General features: G+C 46.7%; 2 protein-coding genes across 8 annotated transcripts in view; one reads left to right on the top strand and one right to left on the bottom strand.

The window, feature by feature from the left end:
• Positions 1 to 20,637, bottom strand: part of ARHGEF4 (Rho guanine nucleotide exchange factor 4) — a 94,715-nt gene that overhangs the window by 1,487 nt on the left and 72,591 nt on the right. The window contains 9 exon segments of the mRNA XM_036297737.1: positions 188 to 252; positions 254 to 426; positions 1,195 to 1,353; positions 15,492 to 15,621; positions 15,985 to 16,204; positions 17,644 to 17,827; positions 17,890 to 18,007; positions 18,009 to 18,040; positions 19,247 to 19,426. Coding sequence (XP_036153630.1) covers positions 188 to 252; positions 254 to 426; positions 1,195 to 1,353; positions 15,492 to 15,621; positions 15,985 to 16,204; positions 17,644 to 17,827; positions 17,890 to 18,007; positions 18,009 to 18,040; positions 19,247 to 19,426 — 1,261 coding nt within the window.
• The window catches only part of FAM168B (family with sequence similarity 168 member B), a 135,828-nt gene that overhangs the window by 103,371 nt on the left and 11,820 nt on the right, over positions 1 to 20,637 (top strand). The window contains exons 7-8 of one of the 7 annotated variants that reach the window (XR_004965831.1): positions 16,750 to 16,817; positions 16,913 to 18,487. Coding sequence is in view for 4 of the 7 variants with exons in the window: in XM_036297722.1 (XP_036153615.1) it covers positions 1,159 to 1,211 (53 nt within the window). In the remaining 3 variants the exon portion in view is untranslated. Of the gene's footprint in view, positions 1 to 1,158; positions 1,271 to 16,749; positions 18,501 to 20,637 lie in introns of those variants that run through there. The other 6 variants (XM_036297724.1, XM_036297725.1, XM_036297723.1 and 3 more) reach the window with 6 other exon arrangements.

The following is a 20,637-nucleotide window of genomic DNA, read 5'->3' as shown; positions in this document are numbered from 1 at the left end:
CAAAAGGCCAGCAGAACCATTCCCTGGGGCTGAAATCAAGAGACCCTGGAGCCTCACCAAACCCTGAGATCCTTGGTCTATGAGACATGCAGTCCCAGTCAATGGTTGTCCTGACCTTGCATTCCAGGGTAAGGAGGCCTGGTGGGCCCTTGCAGTGCAGCAAAGTTGAGAGGGGGTATTTCATCTGTCTTCTGGTCCAGCCACACCTGCTCCCTCTCCCTGGCAAAGGCTTTGAGCCAGCACTGCTTCTGCAGGCTTCCTGGCACACAGCAGGTAGCTCTCTCCCATGGTTCCATAGTGCAGTTGGAAGGCATTCTTGATGCTCATGTGGAGGTCTTTATCCTTCCAGTACTCTAGATCCACTACCTCTAAGCTATCCATGTCCACTCGGCCCTTATAATACAGCACATCCTGGTGTAGAAGGTCCTGCCAGAGGCACCGTGAGCTGCCAGCCCAGCCTGCTTGTTGGATCCCTCCCCAAACTTTGAACTGCTCTCCTGACTATCTCTAAGACCCTGCGTCACTCACTGTCCTGTAACTGGAAGGGCTGATGGGCCACACACCTACCTCCCTAGCAGAGGATGAGCTCACAAGGGCATAGTGAGCCTAGTACAGCCCCCAATTATGTGCCAAATCTATGATGAAGAGCCTCACTCCTTTAGTTAAGTTATTGGCTAGACTGAGGGTCTTTAAAGGCACCTGTAGTTTTGTGGGCAAGCAGCCATGGATACAGATAGTGAGCCAGGGTCCATACCACAGCAGAGATGAGCACCAGGTATACCTGGGCCAAGTCAGTTGTCAGGAGGGCTTCTGGATAGAGTTTCTTAGCAATGTTTTAAAAGAGAAGTAGAGCTAGCAGCACAGAGGAGGTAGGAAAGCTACTGGAGCAGAAGACTCCAGGGCTAGGGAGGGGAAGCTGGGTTTTGTTCAGAGAGGAGGGTGTTCTTATAGTACTGGGCCCTGGTCAGGCTGCGAGGGCCACCCCATAGTCCCTGGGCTACTCACTCTCCCACTGTCATCCTGGCCCTAAGGGCAAGACCAGGGAAGGCCTGCCATACTGAAGGCTCTGGGAAAAAAGGTGCCCTGTGTGTGTCATCTTTTCTCTGGGCAGCTGCTTCTAGCCCTTAGCTTCACTTTCTCCATTTCTGCTCTAAATAGGCTGTCCAGCAGGAAAGAGAGACCTTCTTACTGTACCTTCTTACAGTAGATGAGTTGGTGGTCAAAGAGAAAAAACATCCTCTGCTGGCTCTTGGCTTGTGGCTGTGTAACTCGAATCAGCTTCCCTGAGTAGATGAGTTCGGAGCGCCTGACCAGAAGATCTTCCCCGTGAGAGACCGCAAAGAGAGCCACGAGCTTCAGACAACATCAGAGCAGTACCCAAGAAGCTTCATAAGCAGCATATCCACAGAGAGGTATTGGTAGGTACCAGACACTGTAGAGGCAAATTTCACTTCATGTGGTCAGCACCTGTGATCAGACTTGAGCCTCAGGTCAATGCCATGCACAAATAAGTCAACAGCACTCAAGACGCAATTACCACAGGAGGGCCCACACAACTGATACAAGGAACAGTCCTGGACCACCCAGGTCAGGTGTCAAGAACACGGCACCCGTGATCCCCACAGAACACCTACTACATAAAGGCCACCCCATGAAGACTGGGAGTCATAACAAATCTATCTAGTACAAAACAAACAAAGGCAGCTAAACTGGGAAGACAAAGAAACAGGCCCCAAATTAAAGAACAAGGAAATCTCCAGAAAAATAGCTAAATGAAACAGAGGGAGGCAATTTATCAGATATAGAGTTCAGGCTAATGGTTACAGGTTGCTCAAAGCATGGAAAAAGATAAACCATAAAAAAAGGACCAATCAGAAATGAAGAATACAATACCAGAACTGAATACACTGGAAGAAATACAGGTTGGATGAAGCAGAGGATTGAATCAGCGATTTTCAACACAAGGAAGAAAAAAAATACCCAATCAGAGTAGCAAAAATGTAAAGAATAGGTTAAGGGACCATTGGGAATACATGAAGCATAACATCCTTGTGATAGGGGTACCAGAAGAAGAGAGAGAGCAAGGGATTGAGAATCTATTTGAAGAAATAATGACCAAAACTTCCTTAACCTGGTGAAGAAAAAAGATACAAGTCCAGTAAGTGCACAGAACCCCAAACAAGAGGGATCCAAAGAGGCCTACACCAAGACATAACTAAAATGGCAAACATTAAAGACAAAGAGAATCTTAAAAGCAGTAAGAGGCAGTTATGAGGTGCTCCCATAAGTCTGTCAGCTGATTTCTCAACAGAAACATTTCACACTGGAAGGGATTAGCATGAAACAGTCAAAGTGAAGAAAAGTAAGGAACTACAGCCAAGACTGCATTAGTCAGCAAGGCTATCATTTAATATTGAAGGAGAAATTAAAGGCTTCCCAGACGAGAAAAAGCTAAAGAATGTCTTACCACCAAACCAGTATTACAAGAAATGTGAAAGTGCCTGCATCAAGAAGAAGAGGCAGCCCTTGGCTGGATGCCTCAGTTGTTTGGAGTGTCATTGTGTACACCCAAGGTTCTTGGTTCAATCGTAGGCACATACACACATATAGGAGGCAACTGATAGATGTTTCTCTCACATTGATGTTTCTCTCTCTCTCTCTCTTCCCCCCTTCCCCCCTCTCTCCCCCTTACCCTTCTTCCCTTCTCCTCTCTCTCTAAAATCAATAAAAATCATATTCTCTGGTGAGATTTAAAAAAATAATAAGAGTATCCACAGGCAGCAAAATCTCAGATATATGCCGAAGCAGTATCTTCACCGATACAGCTCCCAGGACAATGGAAACTAAAGAGAAAATAGACAAATGAGACTACATCAAAATAAAGAGCTCTGCACAGCAAAAGAAACCATCAACAAAACAACAAGAAAGCCTACTACATGGGAGAACATATTTGCCAATGTTATCTCCGATAAGGGTTTAATCTCCAACATTTACAGGGAACTCATACAACTTAACAAAAGGAAGATAAACAACCCAATCAAAAAATGGGCAATGGACCTAAATAGATACTTTTTGAAAGAGGACATACAGAAGGCCAAGAGACATATGAAAACATGCTCAAACTCACTAATCATCCGAGACATGCAAATCAAAACAACAGTGAGGTATCATCTCACACCTGTCAGAATGGTTATCAACAAATCAACAAATGACAAGTGCTGGCGAGGATGTGGAGAAAAGGAACCCTCGTGCACTGATGGTGGGAATGCAGACTGGTACAGCCACTGTTGAGAACAGTATGGAGTTTCCTCAAAAAAAACCCCTAAAGATGGAACTCCCATTTGATCCATTGATCCCACTTCTGGGAATATATCCCAAGAAACTAGAAACACCAATCAGAAAGGATATATGCACCCCTATGTTCATAGCAGCACAATTTACAATAGCTAAGATTTAGAAACAGCCTAAATGCCCTTCAGCAGATGAGTGGATTAAAAAACCACGGTGCATCTACACAATGGAATACTATGTTGCTGTAAAAAGGAAGAAACTCCTACCATTTGCAGCAGCTTGGATGGAGCTGGAGAGCATTATGCTAAGCGAAAGAAGTCAGTCAGAGAAAGATAAATATCACATGATCTCACTCATTTGTGGATTATAATGAACAACATAAACTGATGAACAAAAACAGATCCAGAGACAGAGAAGCATGGAGCAGATGCTCAAACCTTAGAGGGAAGGTAGGGGAGGGTGGGGGAGAGATCAATCAAAGGACTTGTATGCATGCATATAAGCATAACCAATGGATGCAGACACCGGGGGTGGGGGGGTGCGGGGCGGTGAGGGCATGAATGGGAGTGGGGTGGGGGGGCAATAGGAGATAAGGACATATGTAATACCTTAATCAATAAAGAAAAAATAATAAGAGAAAACCCAACAACTTAGTAAAAAAATAGCAATAAATACATATCTGTCAGTAATCACTTTAAATGTAAGTGGTATAAGTGCTCCAATAAAAAAACACACAACAACATAGTGTACCTGAATGGATAAGAAAACAAAACCCATATATATGCTGTCTACAAAAGACCCACTTCAGAATGAAAAATGTAGACTAAAAGTAAAAAGATGGAAAAATATTTCATGCAAATGAAAATGCAAAATAAAAGCTGGGGTAACACATATCAGACAAAAGAGTCTTTAAATTGGTATAGTAAGAGACAAAGAACGACAATGCATAATGATAAAGAGAGAAATCTAACAAGAGGATATAACCCTGGTAAACATTTATGCACCCAACATAGGAGCACCTAAATATGTAAAGCAGATCTTAATGGATATAAATGGAGAGATCAACAGTCATAGTAGGGAATGGATTGTGGCTTCAAATAGCACATTAGATCGGTCAGATTTAATTGAAATCTTGAGAGCATTTCACCCAAAGCAGCAGAATGAATATATATATATACATATATATATATATATATATGTATATATATATATTCATTATATATATTCATTCAATATATATATATATTCTTTTAAAATGCACATGAAACATTTTCTAGGATAGACCACATGATAGGACACAAAACAAGTCTCAGTAAATTTAAAAAGGTTCAAATCAGATCAAGCATCTTTTCTGACCATAAGGCTATGAACCTAGAAAGCAATTACAAGAAAAATCTGAAAAACACACAAAGACATGGAGGTAAATAACATGTTCTTAAACAATGAGCGAGTTAATGCTATCAAGGAAGAAATCAAAAGATACTTTGAAACAAATGAAAATGAGAATACAATAACCCAGTATTTATGAGAAACAGTGAAAAAAGCCCAAAGTGAGTAGAAGGAAAGAAATGATAAAGATCCAAGCACGAATTAAAAAATAGTCTAAAAAATATACAAAAGATTAATAAAACCAAGAGAAGGTTCGTTGGAAAGATAAGATTGACAAGCCTTTTTGTTGTTGTTGTTAATCCTCACCTAAGGGTATTTTTTCAAATAAAAAAATGAATAGCCCTAACCGGTTTGGCTCAGTGGATAGAGCGTTGGCCTGTGGACTCATGGGTCCCAGGTTCGATTCCAGTCAAGGGCATGTACCTTGGTTGCAGGCATATCTCCAGTAGTGAGTGTGCAGGAGGCAGCTGATCGATGTTTCTCTCTCATCGATATTTCTAACTCTCTATCCCTCTCCTTCCTCTCTGTAAAAAAATCAATAAAATATATTTTAAAAAAAGGATAGTTTAAGGGACCATTGGGAAAACAAGAAGCATAACAACATCCGCAAGAAGAAGAAGAGAGCAAGGGACTGAGAATCTGTTTTAGAGGAAGTGCAAGGGAGGGAGGGAAAGAGAGACACATCGATTGGTTTCCTTCCGCACAAGTCCTGGCTGCTCCCAGGGATCAAAACTGCAACACAGGTACATGTCCTTGACCGGGGATCAAACCAGTGACCCTTTGGTCCACAAGCCAGTACTCTAAACACTGAGCCAACCTGGCCAGGGCTTGATCGACAAGCCTTTAACCAGACTTACCGAGAAAAAAAGAGAGGACCCCAAAAATCAGAAATGAAAGAAAAGTAACAACTGACACCAAAGAAATACAAAGGGCCCTGACCAGGTAGTTAAATTAGTTGGGAGTGTTGTCCCAGTGTACCAAGTTGTGGATTTGATCCATGGTCAGGGCAAGAATTAACCAATGAATGTATAGTTGGATGGAGCAATAATGTTTCTCTCCCTTTTATCTCTCTAGAATAATTTTTTTAAAAATACAAAGGATTATAAGAAAATCTGAACAACTGTATGCTAACTATTGGACAATCTGGGCAAAAGGAAAAACCTCCTAGGAAAATACAATTTTCCAACACCAAATAAGAAAGAATCAGAGAACCTGAATAGACAGTAATTGAAGCAGTAACCTAAAACTCCCAATACAAGTCCTGAACTGGATGGCTTCACAGGTAAATTTTTCCAAACATTCAGAAAAGAAGTAACATCTATCCTTCTCCAATTATTACAATAATTCAAGAGGAGGCAAGACTTCCAAGCTTATTTTATGAGGCCAGCATCATCGTGATTCCAAAACCATATAAAGGCACTACAAGGAAAGAATTATAGGCCAATATCCCTGATGAACATAGATATTAAAATCCTCAACAAAATTTTAGCAAACTGGTTCCAGTAATACATTAAAAAGATCATACACCTTGATCAAATAGGATTTATTCTGGGGATGCAAGGTTGGTACAATATCTGTAAATCAATAAGCATGATAGACCACATAAATAAGATGAAGGATAAAAACCTAATTATATCAATAGATGCAGAAAAATATTTGATAAAATCCAGCACCTATTTATGATAAAAACTCTCAGCAAAGTGGAAGTAGAGGGAACATACTGCAACATAATAAAGGCCATATGTGACCAACCCATAACCAATATCATATTCAGTGGGCAAAAACTACAACTGGCTCCCTTAAGATCAGGAAAAAGACAGGGATGTCTGCTTTCACCACTCTAATTCAATATAGTGCTGGAAGTCTTAACCAAACAATCAAATAATAAGAAGAAATAAAAGGCAACCAAATTGGAAATAAGTAAAACTGCCATTATTTGCAGATAACATGATACTGTATATAGAAAACCCTAAAGATTCCACCAAAAAAACTAGAACTGATAAAGGAATTTAGTAAAGCAGGGGAATACAAAATAAATACCCAGAAATGAGTTTCATTTTTACACCAATAATATCAGTAAGGGAAACTAAGAAAACAGTTCCATTCACAATTGCTTCAAAAAGAATAAAATACCTGGTTATATATTTAACCAAGGATGTAAAAGACTTGTACTTGCAAAATTGTTAGAAGACAATGAAGAAAGAAATGAAAGATACAAGTAAGTGGAAGCATATACCATGTTCAAGGAAAGGAAATATTAACATCATTAAAATGTCCATACTACCTACCCAAAGCAATCTATAGATTCAGCTATGAAGATACTAGTGGCTTATCTTGGTATTTCACAGAACTAGAACTAAAATTTATATGGAAACACAAAAGACCTGAATAGCCACAGCAATGTTGAGAAAAAAGAACAAAGTTGGAGGAATAATGCTACCTGATGTCAAACTATACTACAAAGCTATAGTAATCATAACAACATGATACTGGCAAAAAATAGACATATCAGTAGAACAGAATAGAGAGCCCAGAAGTAAACCCAAGCCTTTATTCTTAATTAATATTTGACATAGGAGGCAAATAATACAATGGGTAAAGATAATCCTATATAATAATAGACAAACATGATAATTAACCGTACCTCTGACACGCCTCCCATTGGCTAATCAGGGTGATATGCAAATTAACTGCCAACCAAGATGGCGGCCGGCAGCCAGGCAGCTGAAGCAAACAGGAGACTTGCTTGCTCCAGTGATGGAGGAAGCCAAGGTTCCCCGCCTGCCGCTGCCGGCCCCTGAGCTGCACTCTAAGAAACAATGTTGCAATTATAGAAGGTAAATAAACCCCAGAAACCTGCTTTCAGCTGGCTGGCCTCGGAGCTGGAGCTGAAACAGTGTTTCAATTATAGGATCCAAACAAACCCAGAGACCTGCTTTCAGCAGCCGAGGCCTTAGAGCTGCAGCCAAGCCTCAGAGCTAAAGCCGGCTCTCAGCTCCAGTGATGCCGGGGTCCAACCCCAGCAGGTCCAGGGGTCCCCAAAGGTGTGGATGGAGTCGGCGAAGAAGGAAGGACACGGAGACAGCATTCAGTTGATCAGCAGCCTAGCCAGGATCTCTAGCCAGGATCTCCAGCCAAGTTCTGGTCTGGATCTCCAGCGAAGTTCTGGTTCGGATCTCCAGCCAGGTTCTGTGTCCATGTTCTCTTGCTAGGTTCTCCAGGTTCTCCAGCCAGGTTCTGTAGCCATGTTCCCCAACTAGGTTCTCTCTCCAGCCAGGTTCAGTCACCAGGTTCTAGTCAGGTTCTCTTGCCAATTTCTGTAGTCAGGTTCAGTCCAGGATCTTTTGCCATGTTCTCTCGCTAGGTTCTGTCTCTAGGTTCTGAGGCCAGTTTCTGTCCAGGATCTTTTGCCATGTTCTCTCCAGCGAAGTTCTTCTGTCTCTAGAGAACGTTCTGTGTAGGTTCTGTGCCTAGGTTCCGTCTCTCCTGGTTCCGTATTCTAAGTTCTGTCTTGTTGCATCTGTATTTATACCAGTTGATTCAATCCTATCAATCTCTATTACAAAGGTTAGGGCGTTTCTTATCTTCATTCCAGGGAGTGAAGATTATGTAGCTTAAGCATGATTGTTCGTAGTTAAAGTGATTAATTACCCGCCTGGCACTTAGTTAAGAGGTTTTATTCCCTCCCTAACTTCAGGGGAAAATCCCTACCTGGGGAAACAACCTTTCTCAGAGACCTTGGTTAAAACACATAGTGCCAAGAAGGTGAGCAAACATATTAAGAACAGTATGCCATATATGCCAGGTCCCCTGAAACAGCAAGCATGGACCGGCTCCCGGCAAATTCCCCCTTTTTTATTTTTTAAAAGCAGGCATTAAAAAGAAAAACCCCAAATGCTCTCTTGTATCCATTTTAAGAGTAGGATTGGCGCTTTCCGCTATTACCTGAGTCCTGATCTATCACCCCAGGGAGAGCTTGCCAATCCTACATTTTCCCAGGGTGGAAAGGCTGCAGTGGGGTTAAGGATAAGGCTCCTTGGGCCTACCTTCTCCCATGCCATTACATTTACCTTTCCGGCACCTTTCCTTCCTCAGAAAAGCATGGACATACTTCTTGTATAAAACGTTCTGTCTGACTGGGAGTAACCTTAATTCCTCTGCTAACAAGCATGTGTTCAAAGATCAATACGGAGCCTTTTTTCTTTAGACTCAGTATGGCATATCTTCTTAATCTAAAGATCAATACAGAGTCTTCTTTCTTTGGACTCAGTATGGCACATCTTCTCAATCTAAGGATCAATACAGAGTCTTCTTTCTTTGGAATCAGTATGGCACATCTTCTCAATCTAAGGATCAATACAGAGTCTCCTTTCTTTGGACTCAGTATGGCACATCTTCTCAATCTAAGTTCTGTACTATCCACCTTCTTACCCTACTTATCTTCTATAGGGGGGTCTGTAGCACCCTGGTGGAGTCCTATCCGTCCCGAGTGTGGGGGTTCTCAATGGAGGGGGCTTACCTAGGGGAATCCTGTTCCAGGGGTTCCCAAAGGTGTGGATGGAGTCGGCGAAGACTATCCACCCTCTTCCTACGGTGGAGTCCTATCCATCCCGAGAGTGGGGCTTACCTAGGGGTCCCTGTTCGGGCGCCATATGCTGGGGTCCAACCCCAGCGGGTCCAGGGGTCCCCAAAGGTGTGGACGGAGTCGGCGAAGAAGGAATGACACGGAGACAGTGTTCAGTTGATCAGCAGCCTAGCCAGGATCTCCAGCCAGGATCTCCAGCCAAGTTCTGGTCTGGATCTCCAGGGAAGTTCTGGTTAGGATCTCCAGCCAGGTTCTGTGTCCATGTTCTCTTGCTAGGTTCTCCAGCCAGGTTCTGTGGCCATGTTCCCTCGCTAGGTTCTCCAGCCAGGTTCAGTCACCAAGTTCTAGTCAGGTTCTCTTGCCAATTTCTGTAGTCAGGTTCAGTCCAGGATCTTTTGCCATGTTCTCTCGCTAGGTTCTGTCTCTAGGTTCTGAGGCCAGTTTCTGTCCAGGATCTTTTGCCATGTTCTCTCCAGCGAAGTTCTTCTGTCTCCTGGGAATGTTCTGGGTAGGTTCTGTGCCTAGGTTCCGTCTCTCCGTTCTGTGTTCTAAGTTCTGTATTCTAAGTTCTGACTTGTTGCATCTGTATTTATACCAGTTGATTCAATCCTATCAATCTCTATTACAAAGGTTAGGGCGTTTCTTATCTTCATTCCAGGGAGTGAAGATTATGTAGCTTAAGCATGATTGTTCGTAGTTAAAGTGATTAATTACCCGCCTGGCACTTAGTTAAGAGGTTTTATTCCCTCCCTAACTTCAGGGGAAAATCCCTACCTGGGGAAACAACCTTTCTCAGAGACCTTGGTTAAAACACATAGTGCCAAGAAGGTGAGCAAACATATTAAGAACAGTATGCCATATATGCCAGGTCCCCTGAAACAGCAAGCATGGACCGGCTCCCGGCAAATTCCCCCTTTTTTATTTTTTAAAAGCGGGCATTAAAAAGAAAACCCCGAATGCTCTCTTGTATCCATTTTAAGAGTAGGATTGGCGCTTTCCGCCATCACCTGAGTCCTGATCCATCATCCCAGGGAGAGCTTGCCAATCCTGCACTTTCCCAGGGTGGAAAGGCTGCAGTGGGGTTAAGGATAAGGCTCCTTGGGCCTACCTTCTCCCATGCCATTACATTTACCTTTCCGGCACCTTTCCTTCCTCAGAAAAGCATGGACATACTTCTTGTATAAAACATTTTGTCTGACTGGGCGTAACCTTAACTCCTCTGCTAGCAAGCATATGTGTTAAAATATCAATACAGAGTCTTTTTTCTTTAGACTCAGTATGGCACATCTTCTTAATCTAAAGATCAATATAGAGCCTTCTTTGGACTCAGTATGGCACATCTTCTCAATCTAAGAATACAGAGTCTTCTTTCTTTGGACTCAGTATGGTACATCTTCTCAATCTAAGTTCTGTACTATCCACCTTATCCTACTTATCCTCTATAGGGGGGTCTGCAATACCCTGGTGGAGTCCTATCCGTCCCGAATGTGGGGGTTCTCAATGGGGGGGGGGGGGGCTTACCGAGGGGAATCCTGTTCCAAGGCTTCCCAAAGGTGTGGACGGAGTTGGCGAAGACTATCCACCCTCTCCTACGGTGGAGTCCTATCCATCCCGAGAGTGGGGCGCTTACCTAGGGGTCCCTGTTCAGGCGCCAGATGCCGGGGTCTGACCCCAGCAGGTCCAGGGGTCCCCAAAGGCGTGGATGGAGTCGGCGAAGAAGGAATGACATGGGGACAGCGTTCAGTTGATCAGCAGCCTAGCCAGGATCTCTAGCCAGGTTCTGGTCAGGATCTCCATAGAGGTTCTGGTTAGGACCTCTTGCCAGGTTCTGTGTCCATGTTCTCTTTCTAGGTTCTCCAGCTAGGTTCTGTAGCCATGTTCCCTCGCTAGGTTCTCCAGCCAGGTTCTGTCCAGGTTCTCCAGCCAGGTTCAGTCGCCAGGTTCTAGTCAGGTTCTCTTGCCAATTTCTGTAGTCAGGTTCAGTCCAGGATCTTTTGCCATGTTCTCTCCAGCGAAGTTCTTCTGTCTATAGGTTCTGTGTTCTAAGCTCTGTATTCTAAGTTCTGTGTTCTAAGTTCTGTGTTCTAAGTTCTGTGTTCTAAGTTCTGTATCTTTCTGTCTCGTTACATCTGTATTTATACCAGTTGATTCAATCCTATCAATCTCTATTACAAAGGTTAGGGCGTTTCTTATCTCCATTCCAGGGAGTAAAGATTATGTAGCTTAAGCATGATTGTTCGTAGTTAAAGTGATTAATTACCCGCCTGGCACTTAGTTAAGAGGTTTTATTCCCTCCCTAACTTCAGGGGAAAATCCCTACCTAGGGAAACAACCTTTCTCAGAGAGGAGACCTTGGTTAAAACACATAGTGCCAAGAAGGTGAGCAAACATATTAAGAACAGTATGCCATATATGCCGGGTCCCTTGAAACAGCAAGGATGGACCGGCTCCCAGCACAGTGACAGCCATAGAAGGTAAATAAATCCCAGAATAAAAAGAAAAAAAGGAGAAGTTGGGAGCTTCAGTCGCCCGCCAGCCTGAAAACAGCCCTCAGCCCCTCACCCAGACTGGCCAGGCACCCCAGTGGGGTCCCCCGCCCTGAAGGGGGTGTGACCAGCTGCAAACAGCCATCATCCCCTCATCCAGGCTGGCCAGGCACCCCAGTGGGGACCCCCACCCTGAAGGGGGTGCGGGCAGCCTAAAAACGGCCCTCAGCCCCTCACCCAGACTGGCCAGGCACCCCAGTGGGGACCCCCACCCTGAAGCAACAAGATGGCGGCTAATTTGCATACTGAAGGCAGGCAGCAGCAGGCAAGGCTGTCCGCGGTCCGGGACCAGATCTGTGACCCTGCTGGGCGGGGGGCAGCGCTTGAGGCTGTCCGCGGTCCGGGACCCGGATCTGCGACCTGGCGGGCGGGGGGCAGTGTTTGAGGCTGTCCGCTGTCCCAGGACCCGGATCTGTGACCCTGCCGGGCGGGGGGGCAGCGCTTGAGGCTGTCCGCGGTCTGGGACCCGGATCCTTGACCTGCTGGGCGGGGGGCAGTGCTTGAGGCTGTCTGCGGGACCAAGACACGGATATGTGACCCCGTCGGGTGGGGGGCAGTGCTTGAGGCTGTCCGCGGTCCCGGGACCTGGATCCATGACCCTTCCTGGCGGGGCGGCAGCTCACACAGGGGCGGATCGGCCGGGGTTGGGCAGGGCAGGACACCTGGCTTCCACCCAGCCCCAGTCACTCTGAGCCGGTGAGCAGCACAGAGAGCCTCTGGACAGGGGAGGCAGGCCGGCAGAGGGCGGCCTGTACTCCCCACATGGCGGTGGTGACAGCTGTGAGCGCCCCAAGCAGAGCCTGCAGGCTGAGCTGAAGTAGCGCCTGCAGGCCATCAGTGCCCAGGAGTAGCTGCGCAAGATCCGCCTCCTGGCCCAGAAAGTGCAGGGACAGCCACCGTGGCGGGCCAGATTGACGTCCTCCTGGCCGCACCACGGGGGTTTGTGGATCTGCAAAGCCAGAGGCCTCCGGTGTGCACATTCCCCCCTGGTGTGCAAACATCCCCCAGCACACTGTCACCCTCCTGCGCCTGCAACAGTTGCAAACCAAGGCGTGCACAGTTCCCCCCGCCTCTCCACTGCACTTCCATCAACCCAGCATGCCTAACACCCCCACAGGATGTGCACACATCCCCTCTGATGCACTCACGTCCTTTGGAGAGTGTCTGGGTGTTCTGGGTGCTGAGGGTGGGCACCTGTGAGATTACAGTGAGAGGGCGGAGTGGTGATGCCCTGTTCCCATGGAGGCCAGTCCAGCTACGAGATCACCTCTAGGGGGTTAATGCAGGTGCTGAGGCGGGAGCAGATGCAGACAGACACACCTGGTGGGCACGGGCGGCCCTCGCTGAGGTGCCTTTGGTCAGCGTTCAAGATCAAGAACCCAGAGGTGGAGAGGAATTCCGTCCTCTCAGTGAAACAGTGGGATAGTCGGGGCGACTGTAGAGGAGGAATGTGCACTTTGGGTGCCAGCACCCATGAGCGAAGGCTGCCCTGACTGAGCCTCGCTTGCTTGGGGCCTAGCACACTCCTGCCAGGCAGCGGGTGACAGGACGTGCTTTTCCAAATTAATGTCCCCCCAAAATGTATACACACTTTGAATACCTACTAATTCCAATGGTTTTAAGCATAAGAAAGAAACAACAATGGAGCTGTTATCTGTTAAAAGTGGGCACAAACAGGTAGTTGGACATTCCCTGAGAGGTCTCAGATTGGAGAGGGTGAAGGCCAGACTGAGGGGCCCTTTACCTCCCACCCCCCCCCACCCCAGTGCACGAATTTCACGCACTGGGCTACTAGTGTATTCAATAATTAGTGTTGGGATAATTTGTTCAAAAAAGTAAAACTAGACTACCTTCTTATACCATACACAAGAATAAACTCAAAATGGATTTAAGACTTAAATGTTAGACTCGAAATCATAAAACTCCTAGAAGGAAACAGGCAGTAAAATCTCGGACATTTCTTGTAGCAATTTCGAGCAAGGGAAACAAAGGAAAAAATTAAGGGGACAACATCAAACTAAAAATTTTTTGTACAGCAAAGTAAACCAACAAAATGAAAAGCCAACCCACTGGATGGGAGAACATATTTGCCAATTTACATGTGATAAAGGATTAATATCCAAAATATAAAACTCAATACCAAAAAAACCCCCAAGCCATCCAATTAAATAAATGTGCAAAGGACCTGAATAGACACTTTTCTGGAGAGGACATACAAATGGCCAAACAGCCATATGAAAAGATGCTCAATGGCACTAATCTGTAATATAAATTAAAACTACAATGAAATATCACCTGATGCCTGTCAGAATGACTATCATCAATAAATCAACAAGTGTTGGTGTGGATGTGGAGAAAATGGAACCCTGGTGCACTGTTGGTGGGAATGCATATTGGTACAATCATCGTGGAAAGCAGTATGGAGTTACCTCAAAAAAAAAAAAAAAAAAAAAAAAGGAACTGCCTTATGACCTACTGATTCCACTTCTGGGAATTTATCCAAAGAAACCAGAAACACTAATTCGAAAGAATATATGCACTCCTGTGTTCATTCAGCATTATTTACATAGCCAAGATTTGGAAGCAACTGGTTTCCATCAGTAGATAAGTGGATAAAAAAGGTGTGATACATTTACACAATAGAATACTACTTGGCTGTTAAAAAACAAACAAACAAATAAATAAATAAATAAGGAAACCTTATCCTTAGTGGCAGCATGAATGGACCTGGAGAGCATTATACTAAGTGAAATAGGCCAGTGAGAGACAAGTACTGTATGATTTCACTTTTATGTGGAATCTAATGAACATAATGAGCTAACAAGCAAAATGGTGACAGACTCATAAAGAGCAGTCTAACAGCTTTTGGGATGGGGGCTGCAGGGAAAGTAGAAGGATTGAGCAAAAAAAGAGGGAAAAAAGGAAAAACTCATGGACACAGACATTTGTGGTGATTGCCCAGCAGAGGAGGGATGGAGGGATGTGGAGGAGCATACAGGGGATACATTGTGATGGATAGATACCTGGCTTGGGGAGGTGAACACAATACAATGTACAGTTGATGTGTTGTAGAAGTGTGCACCTGAAACCTGTATAATTTTGTTAACCAGTGTCACTGCAATACATGCAATTAAAAAAAAAAAAAAGGAATGCCTCTTGGGGGACTGAAATGTCACCATTAGTTCAGACCTCCATGCTGCCTTAGAAGACAAGATTGGCAGATACAAGTGGAATGTGCAAGCCAGAAAAAAAGAACCAGGATGCTCTGATTCATAGTGATCCATCTGTGGTGATGCTCTGGCAGGCCTGCACTCTCCGTTGGGAATCCCCACATTTGGGGATCTGGCCTGTCCCCTGAGGGCAGAGGGACAGCTCCCTCTTGCTGGGCTGGCTGGCTGCACTTTGGGAGCAGCATCATACTTAATCTCTTGTGGCTGTGTAATGTGAGTCAGCTCCCACACACTCTTCTCCAGGAAAGAGGCCACTAGGCCTGCTTTAGGTGGCAGCACTAAAGGACTGAGGCCCAGAGCTCAGGTGAGTGGATTTCCTGCTACCAGCTCTTGTTTGCTAGTTCCAGGAGCATAGCTCCTTGCCCCAGCTCCCTCTTAGATTTTTCAGAAGTATGATTTTAAAGGAAGTGGTCAAGTCCCATAGTATTTTCTGGAGTGTCAGGCCCTCACCTCCCAGTCCTCTATGGAGCTCTGCCCCTGAGTAATCTTGTTGATGTTTTCAAGTCTCCATTTCCATTTGTTGATTAGCTGGGCCACATCCTTCACGGCATGTAAAGCAGCTTCCACATCCTTGAAATACCTGAGGAAGAACAGAAATGGAAGAGGGCTGAGAGGTGGAGAGCAGAGAAGCGCTGGGAGCCTCCTGGAACCGCATGTGGAGCTGCTTCCCTCTGGGGCTGTGCCACTGGCCTGTCAATTCCTTCACCTGTCAATGCACACCCCCATCTTCTCCATAAGTGCCACACAAGGCAGCATGTAATATCCTATTTCTGTCCTCTTCCCTCATCTCAACAATAGCTTGTGAGAGCAGGGATGGTTTTACTCTGTGTTGTCACCCCAGTATCTATAGTAGTGCCCAGCTCACCAGGAGTACTCAACAAACTGGCTGACCCAGGGTATGAGGAGCCCCCTGGCTGTCCTTTCTCCCTCAGCAGCCTCCTACCTGTGGGTATACTTGAGCAACTTGGCCAACTGCAGTGAGTACTTGCAGATCTTCTGCACTAGGGTCAGCAGGAAGCTATTGAGGGAGATGTCGGTTATCTTTTGCAGCAGCCAGCAGGCCTCACGGAAATACATGTACTGGCTGAGCTTGGTGAGCCAGGAGAACTCCATGCATGTGTTGGGATGGTTGTTGGAATACTCTGAGTAAATCTGGAAGTTTGCTTTCTGGGGAGCACAACTGGAAGTTAGGGTGGCTGTCTCTCCAGCAGGCACCTAACATGTGTGGGGAGAAAGGGAGTGGGAGCCTCTGCATTTCCTTCAGGAGCTGCACTCAGGGGGCCCAAGCTCTACAATAGTATTGGCCCAAGCTATGGTGCATCATGCCCAGGGACACAACCTCTGAAAATACAGCATGTACTATCCCTGTCACCATCAGGCTTTCTCAGCAGGACCCTCAGCATATAACTTTGACATACAGTAAATATATATATATTTTTTGGATGAAATCAAGGATGCTAATAAGGAAGGCCAAAAAGGAGAGAGAGAGGGTGAGAGAGGAAGAAAGAGGAGGATGAAGGAAGGGAGGGAGGGAGAGAGGGAGGCAGGGAGGGAAGGAGGGAGGGAGGGAAGGAGGGTGGGAGGGAGGGAGGGAAAGATTAAATGGATGTAGTCCATGGCTGTGCCACCTGAGTTTTCATTCTCAGCCCAGTGCCCTGCTTCTTCCTCACAAAAGTTCTGGCCTCTTTCTTTCCTTTTTGTTTTTAAGCCTCATCTACCTGGAGCCAGAGAAAGGCCAGGTCTGCCATGTAGTGACCTATGACATCATGGACTTAGGTGAGCAAAGAGGATAACAGCTGCTGGCTGGTGATGGGTTGCTGTGATACTCACACTAGGTGATATTAATAAATTGCTTGTTCCCATCCCTCTAGTCACAACACTGCCTGCTGAATAACTGGACCCCGATCCCATACTCACTCTAGTGCTTAGACCCAATCTACTCCTGTGCATGAACAGACCAAGGTCTCCCTTCCCAGTTCTCCTGCCATTGGAGAGAGGTTGGCAGGGTCTTCCAACCCCCTACAGGTAATAACCAGGAAGGAACCCACATTGTCCCCAGTGGGCTGGACTTGACATCTGTTCACCCCAACAACTTTCATAGGAGATAAAACTTGTGCTTTCCCTATCGGACAAGGCCAGAAGGAAGGAGTCCATCTAACCAGTCCAGTGAACCTTGGCTAAATGCCAGTTGGCATATGGAGTGTAAATAAACACTGTAAAAGACACATAAATTTGCTCACTGTATGAAGAACTCCAAAATTTGCTATGAACAGCCCACAGGATGTTCAAGAGGCAGCCCATCCTACTCCTGCTCTCTACTCTGGCCCAAGGAAATCCTGGGGCTGATCCCAAGCCCTCTGCTCCAAGGAGCCTTCTCTGACTTAATCTCCCACAGAACTAGGGACACTTCTAAAACAATGTTGAAGGATGAGGGCATTTGGGCAGGTGAGGGAGTGGAACCTAGAAGATTCCTGGAAAAGAGTAACATGTTGCCCGGTCTTTAGCCTGCAGGGCAACTTCTGAGCAGGCAGGTGGGCCGGGGCAGCAGGCAGGCAGAGGAGCCTCCAGCACAGGTGGGTGGGCAGGCCAGATGCAGGTGTGCTCATGTGCTCTAGGAAGCAGGCACCCAGCTCGCTCAGGTGGGGGCACTCCGTGTTGAACTTCTGCTCCAGTGCCTTCACAAAGGCCTTATGGCACCCGTAGATGTCCTCGATGTTCCCGAAGATGGTGCGCAGCTGCTCCTCACTGAACATGTTGGTGCATTTGTGACACTGCCTGATGTAGCCCTGGGGACAGGATCCGGTGGTCAGGTCCCTCCTCAACCCCACCGCACCGCAGAGGGCCTCACCTCGCAGCTATCCCGTAGGTGCTTGATATAGTCCCACTCCCTGCTGAGGATCTCGTTGATGACTGTGTGCATCTGGTTCCTGCTGCTATTTCGAGCCTCAGCCCCACCATTGCCTGCCCTTGTCCCAGGGCTTATCCTGGTTCACCCACAGCTACAGGCAAGGCGGCCGGTCAGTGCCAAGCAAGGATTGATGCCTCTCATGCCTGTGGCTGTGTAGTAACTGGGGCTCTGAGAGCTGTTAGGGCACACAGGGACAAGCTCCCACCACCCTCAAACAATGCTCATCTGGACAGGGGGACTACAGGTCCGATGACCATTGCAGTTGTCGGTGACATCTGAGACCATGTCTCCTCCGAAGGTGCTCTGCTTACATTTGGCTTGTGCTGGACGCAGGGCTTGGAATAAAGGATTGCCCACTACAGTTTCTGAACTGTGCTTGCTCATACTGGGCTCTTTATCTGTAGAGACCAGGAGAGAAGTGGATGGTGATGTGGCCTTGTTGGCTCTCTGACCCATAACTAGGAAAGGCTTGGAGTACACCACAGACAGTTGATCTAGGGCAGTGGTCGGCAAACTGTGGCTCGTGAGCCACATGCGGCTCTTTGGTCCCTTGAGTGTGGCTCTTCCACAAAATACCACGTGCGGGCGCGCATGTACAGTGCGATTGAAACTTCGTGGCCCGTGCGCAGAAGTCGGTATTTTGTGGAAGAGCCACACTCAAGAAGCCAAAGAGCTGCATGTGGCTCGCAATCCACAGTTTGCCAACCACTGACATCTGGGCAGGGATGACAAACTGAATTCCAGGGCCTGGGATCTCCCCTCCCTACTGCCCTCTGCTGGTCTTTTGGAGTCTGCACCTGGATTCCTTCCTTAGAGACTAAAGGCCTCCTTAGGGAGAATCTGGGTCCCTCCCTGTGAACTATTGGGCTAAGGACTTAACTTGTCCATGCCTCAGGTATAAGTGAAGTTTTCAGCTTGCAGGGCTGTTGTGAAAGTTATAAGTAAGAGGATCCAGGTGAATGTCCTGCACGATGCTTGATAAATGCTTGGTAAACCCAGTTGTTTGTGGTGGTGTTCTGACATGCAGGTTCCCCCTTGGAGGGATCCACACACCTTCATTTCTGACCTATTCCTCTCTGGCTACTGAGGGCCCCCTGGAGGGAGGGGTGGGAGAAGGGGGTTGGAGTTAGTGACAGTTCTGCTGGAGGTGGACTGTTCTTCATGACCCCCACCCACCCAATCCACAGCCGTGAATGGGAAGTCCATGCCCAACACTAGAGCAGTTTCAGGCTTGAGTTTCTGAGCAGAGCCAGTTGGCTCTTTATGGGCTTTGGAGAAGCTCAGGCCAGTGCCATACCCACACGAAGCTAGCTGGAAACCAGCCCTCCCCAACAGTGACATGGCTCCACCATCACTCTCTGTTGGTGGCATTCATTACTTCAGTGGCATCCCCAGCTTTGAAGCCCAGTTCCTGGTTATCCATGGTGACATGGTCCCAGAGTGCTTCAGCACAGACCACATTGCCATTGCTAATGAGCTGTGGAGAGAACCATGACAGGCAGATCAGTGGAGTAAGGCTGCCATGGACTTCATGGTGCTCCTGCCCTCTGCACCCCACCCCTCAGCAGCCCTGGGAAGAGGAGATCCTGACTCATATCACAGAGGAGGGGATGGAGACTCCCTCGAACCAGCTACTCGTTGGGGGCCAGGGCTATGCCCTAGGCATGTCTAGACTGGCAGGGCTCATGATGAAGACTGAAGTGAACTTGACCACTAGGATCTTGGTGAGCCACAGAATCTGAAAGTCGAGCATGTCCCTGTATAGGACACACCTGCCTCCCATCTCGATTGGGCCAGTGGTTAAACTATTGTCTTGCAGCTTCATCTCTCATCTCTGCTCTGTGATAGTGGGGCTAGGACACTTCAAGCTGCATTTCTGCTGTGCCAGCTATTCCCTGTTAGGTTCTCCTAATGTGACATTGGAGGGGACCAAAAAGCTGCTCCCTCCTGCTGTGTTCTTGTGGACTTGCAGTACCTGTCAGGTCACCTACAAGCAACAATGCTGCTTCACCTAGGTATAGCGGTGCCCAGACATTGCAGCAGCTGGATCCCATTTGCAGTGTTTTTTGAACACTTGCAGAACCAGTCTCATGGCATTCCCCTCCTCGCCACCCCCACCCCCCATCAACACCAGCTGAACAGCAACCCTCCTCAGAGTTCTAGGTCCTACACCCACAGAATTTTCAGTTCTAATTGTTCCAACCTCTTTCCTTTATTCCCTGGGTCTAGGAAAGATAGGTACATATTGCTCCCTCTGCAGTAGATACTTCAAGAGTGTTCTTGTGCAATTGGTTAAAGAGTCAGACACTTTATATATGGCTAACACTCTGTGTATTAATTTCCATCTGCTGCAATAATTGGTGTGAATCTATCTTCCTGCATGGTCATTGAACTCACATCAGGAGGTCCAGACGGTGTGCATGGACCTCCCCTAGAAATGCAGGCAACCCTTGTGCTCCCAGCTCCATTTGCCATTGAGCTGACACCTGTTTTCCTGGAATGTGGGTCCAGTTTCTGCTCCTTGAATAATGAATGTCTCTGGGGACTTAGGGCAAGAGGAGGTATGTTCTAAGGATTGCATGGGAGGTGAGGTCCATGCCCCTCTGTGTTGGGACCAAGTGTGGCTCTGGTTTTCACAGTCATGGGCTGGCTCTTTGGCTAAGAAGTTGAGACCTTGCCCTGGCCAGT

Source organism: Myotis myotis, unplaced genomic scaffold (assembly GCF_014108235.1).
Source record: "Myotis myotis isolate mMyoMyo1 unplaced genomic scaffold, mMyoMyo1.p scaffold_m19_p_3, whole genome shotgun sequence".
NCBI lineage: Eukaryota > Metazoa > Chordata > Mammalia > Chiroptera > Vespertilionidae > Myotis > Myotis myotis.
This window is presented reverse-complemented; position numbering and strand designations above follow the sequence as displayed.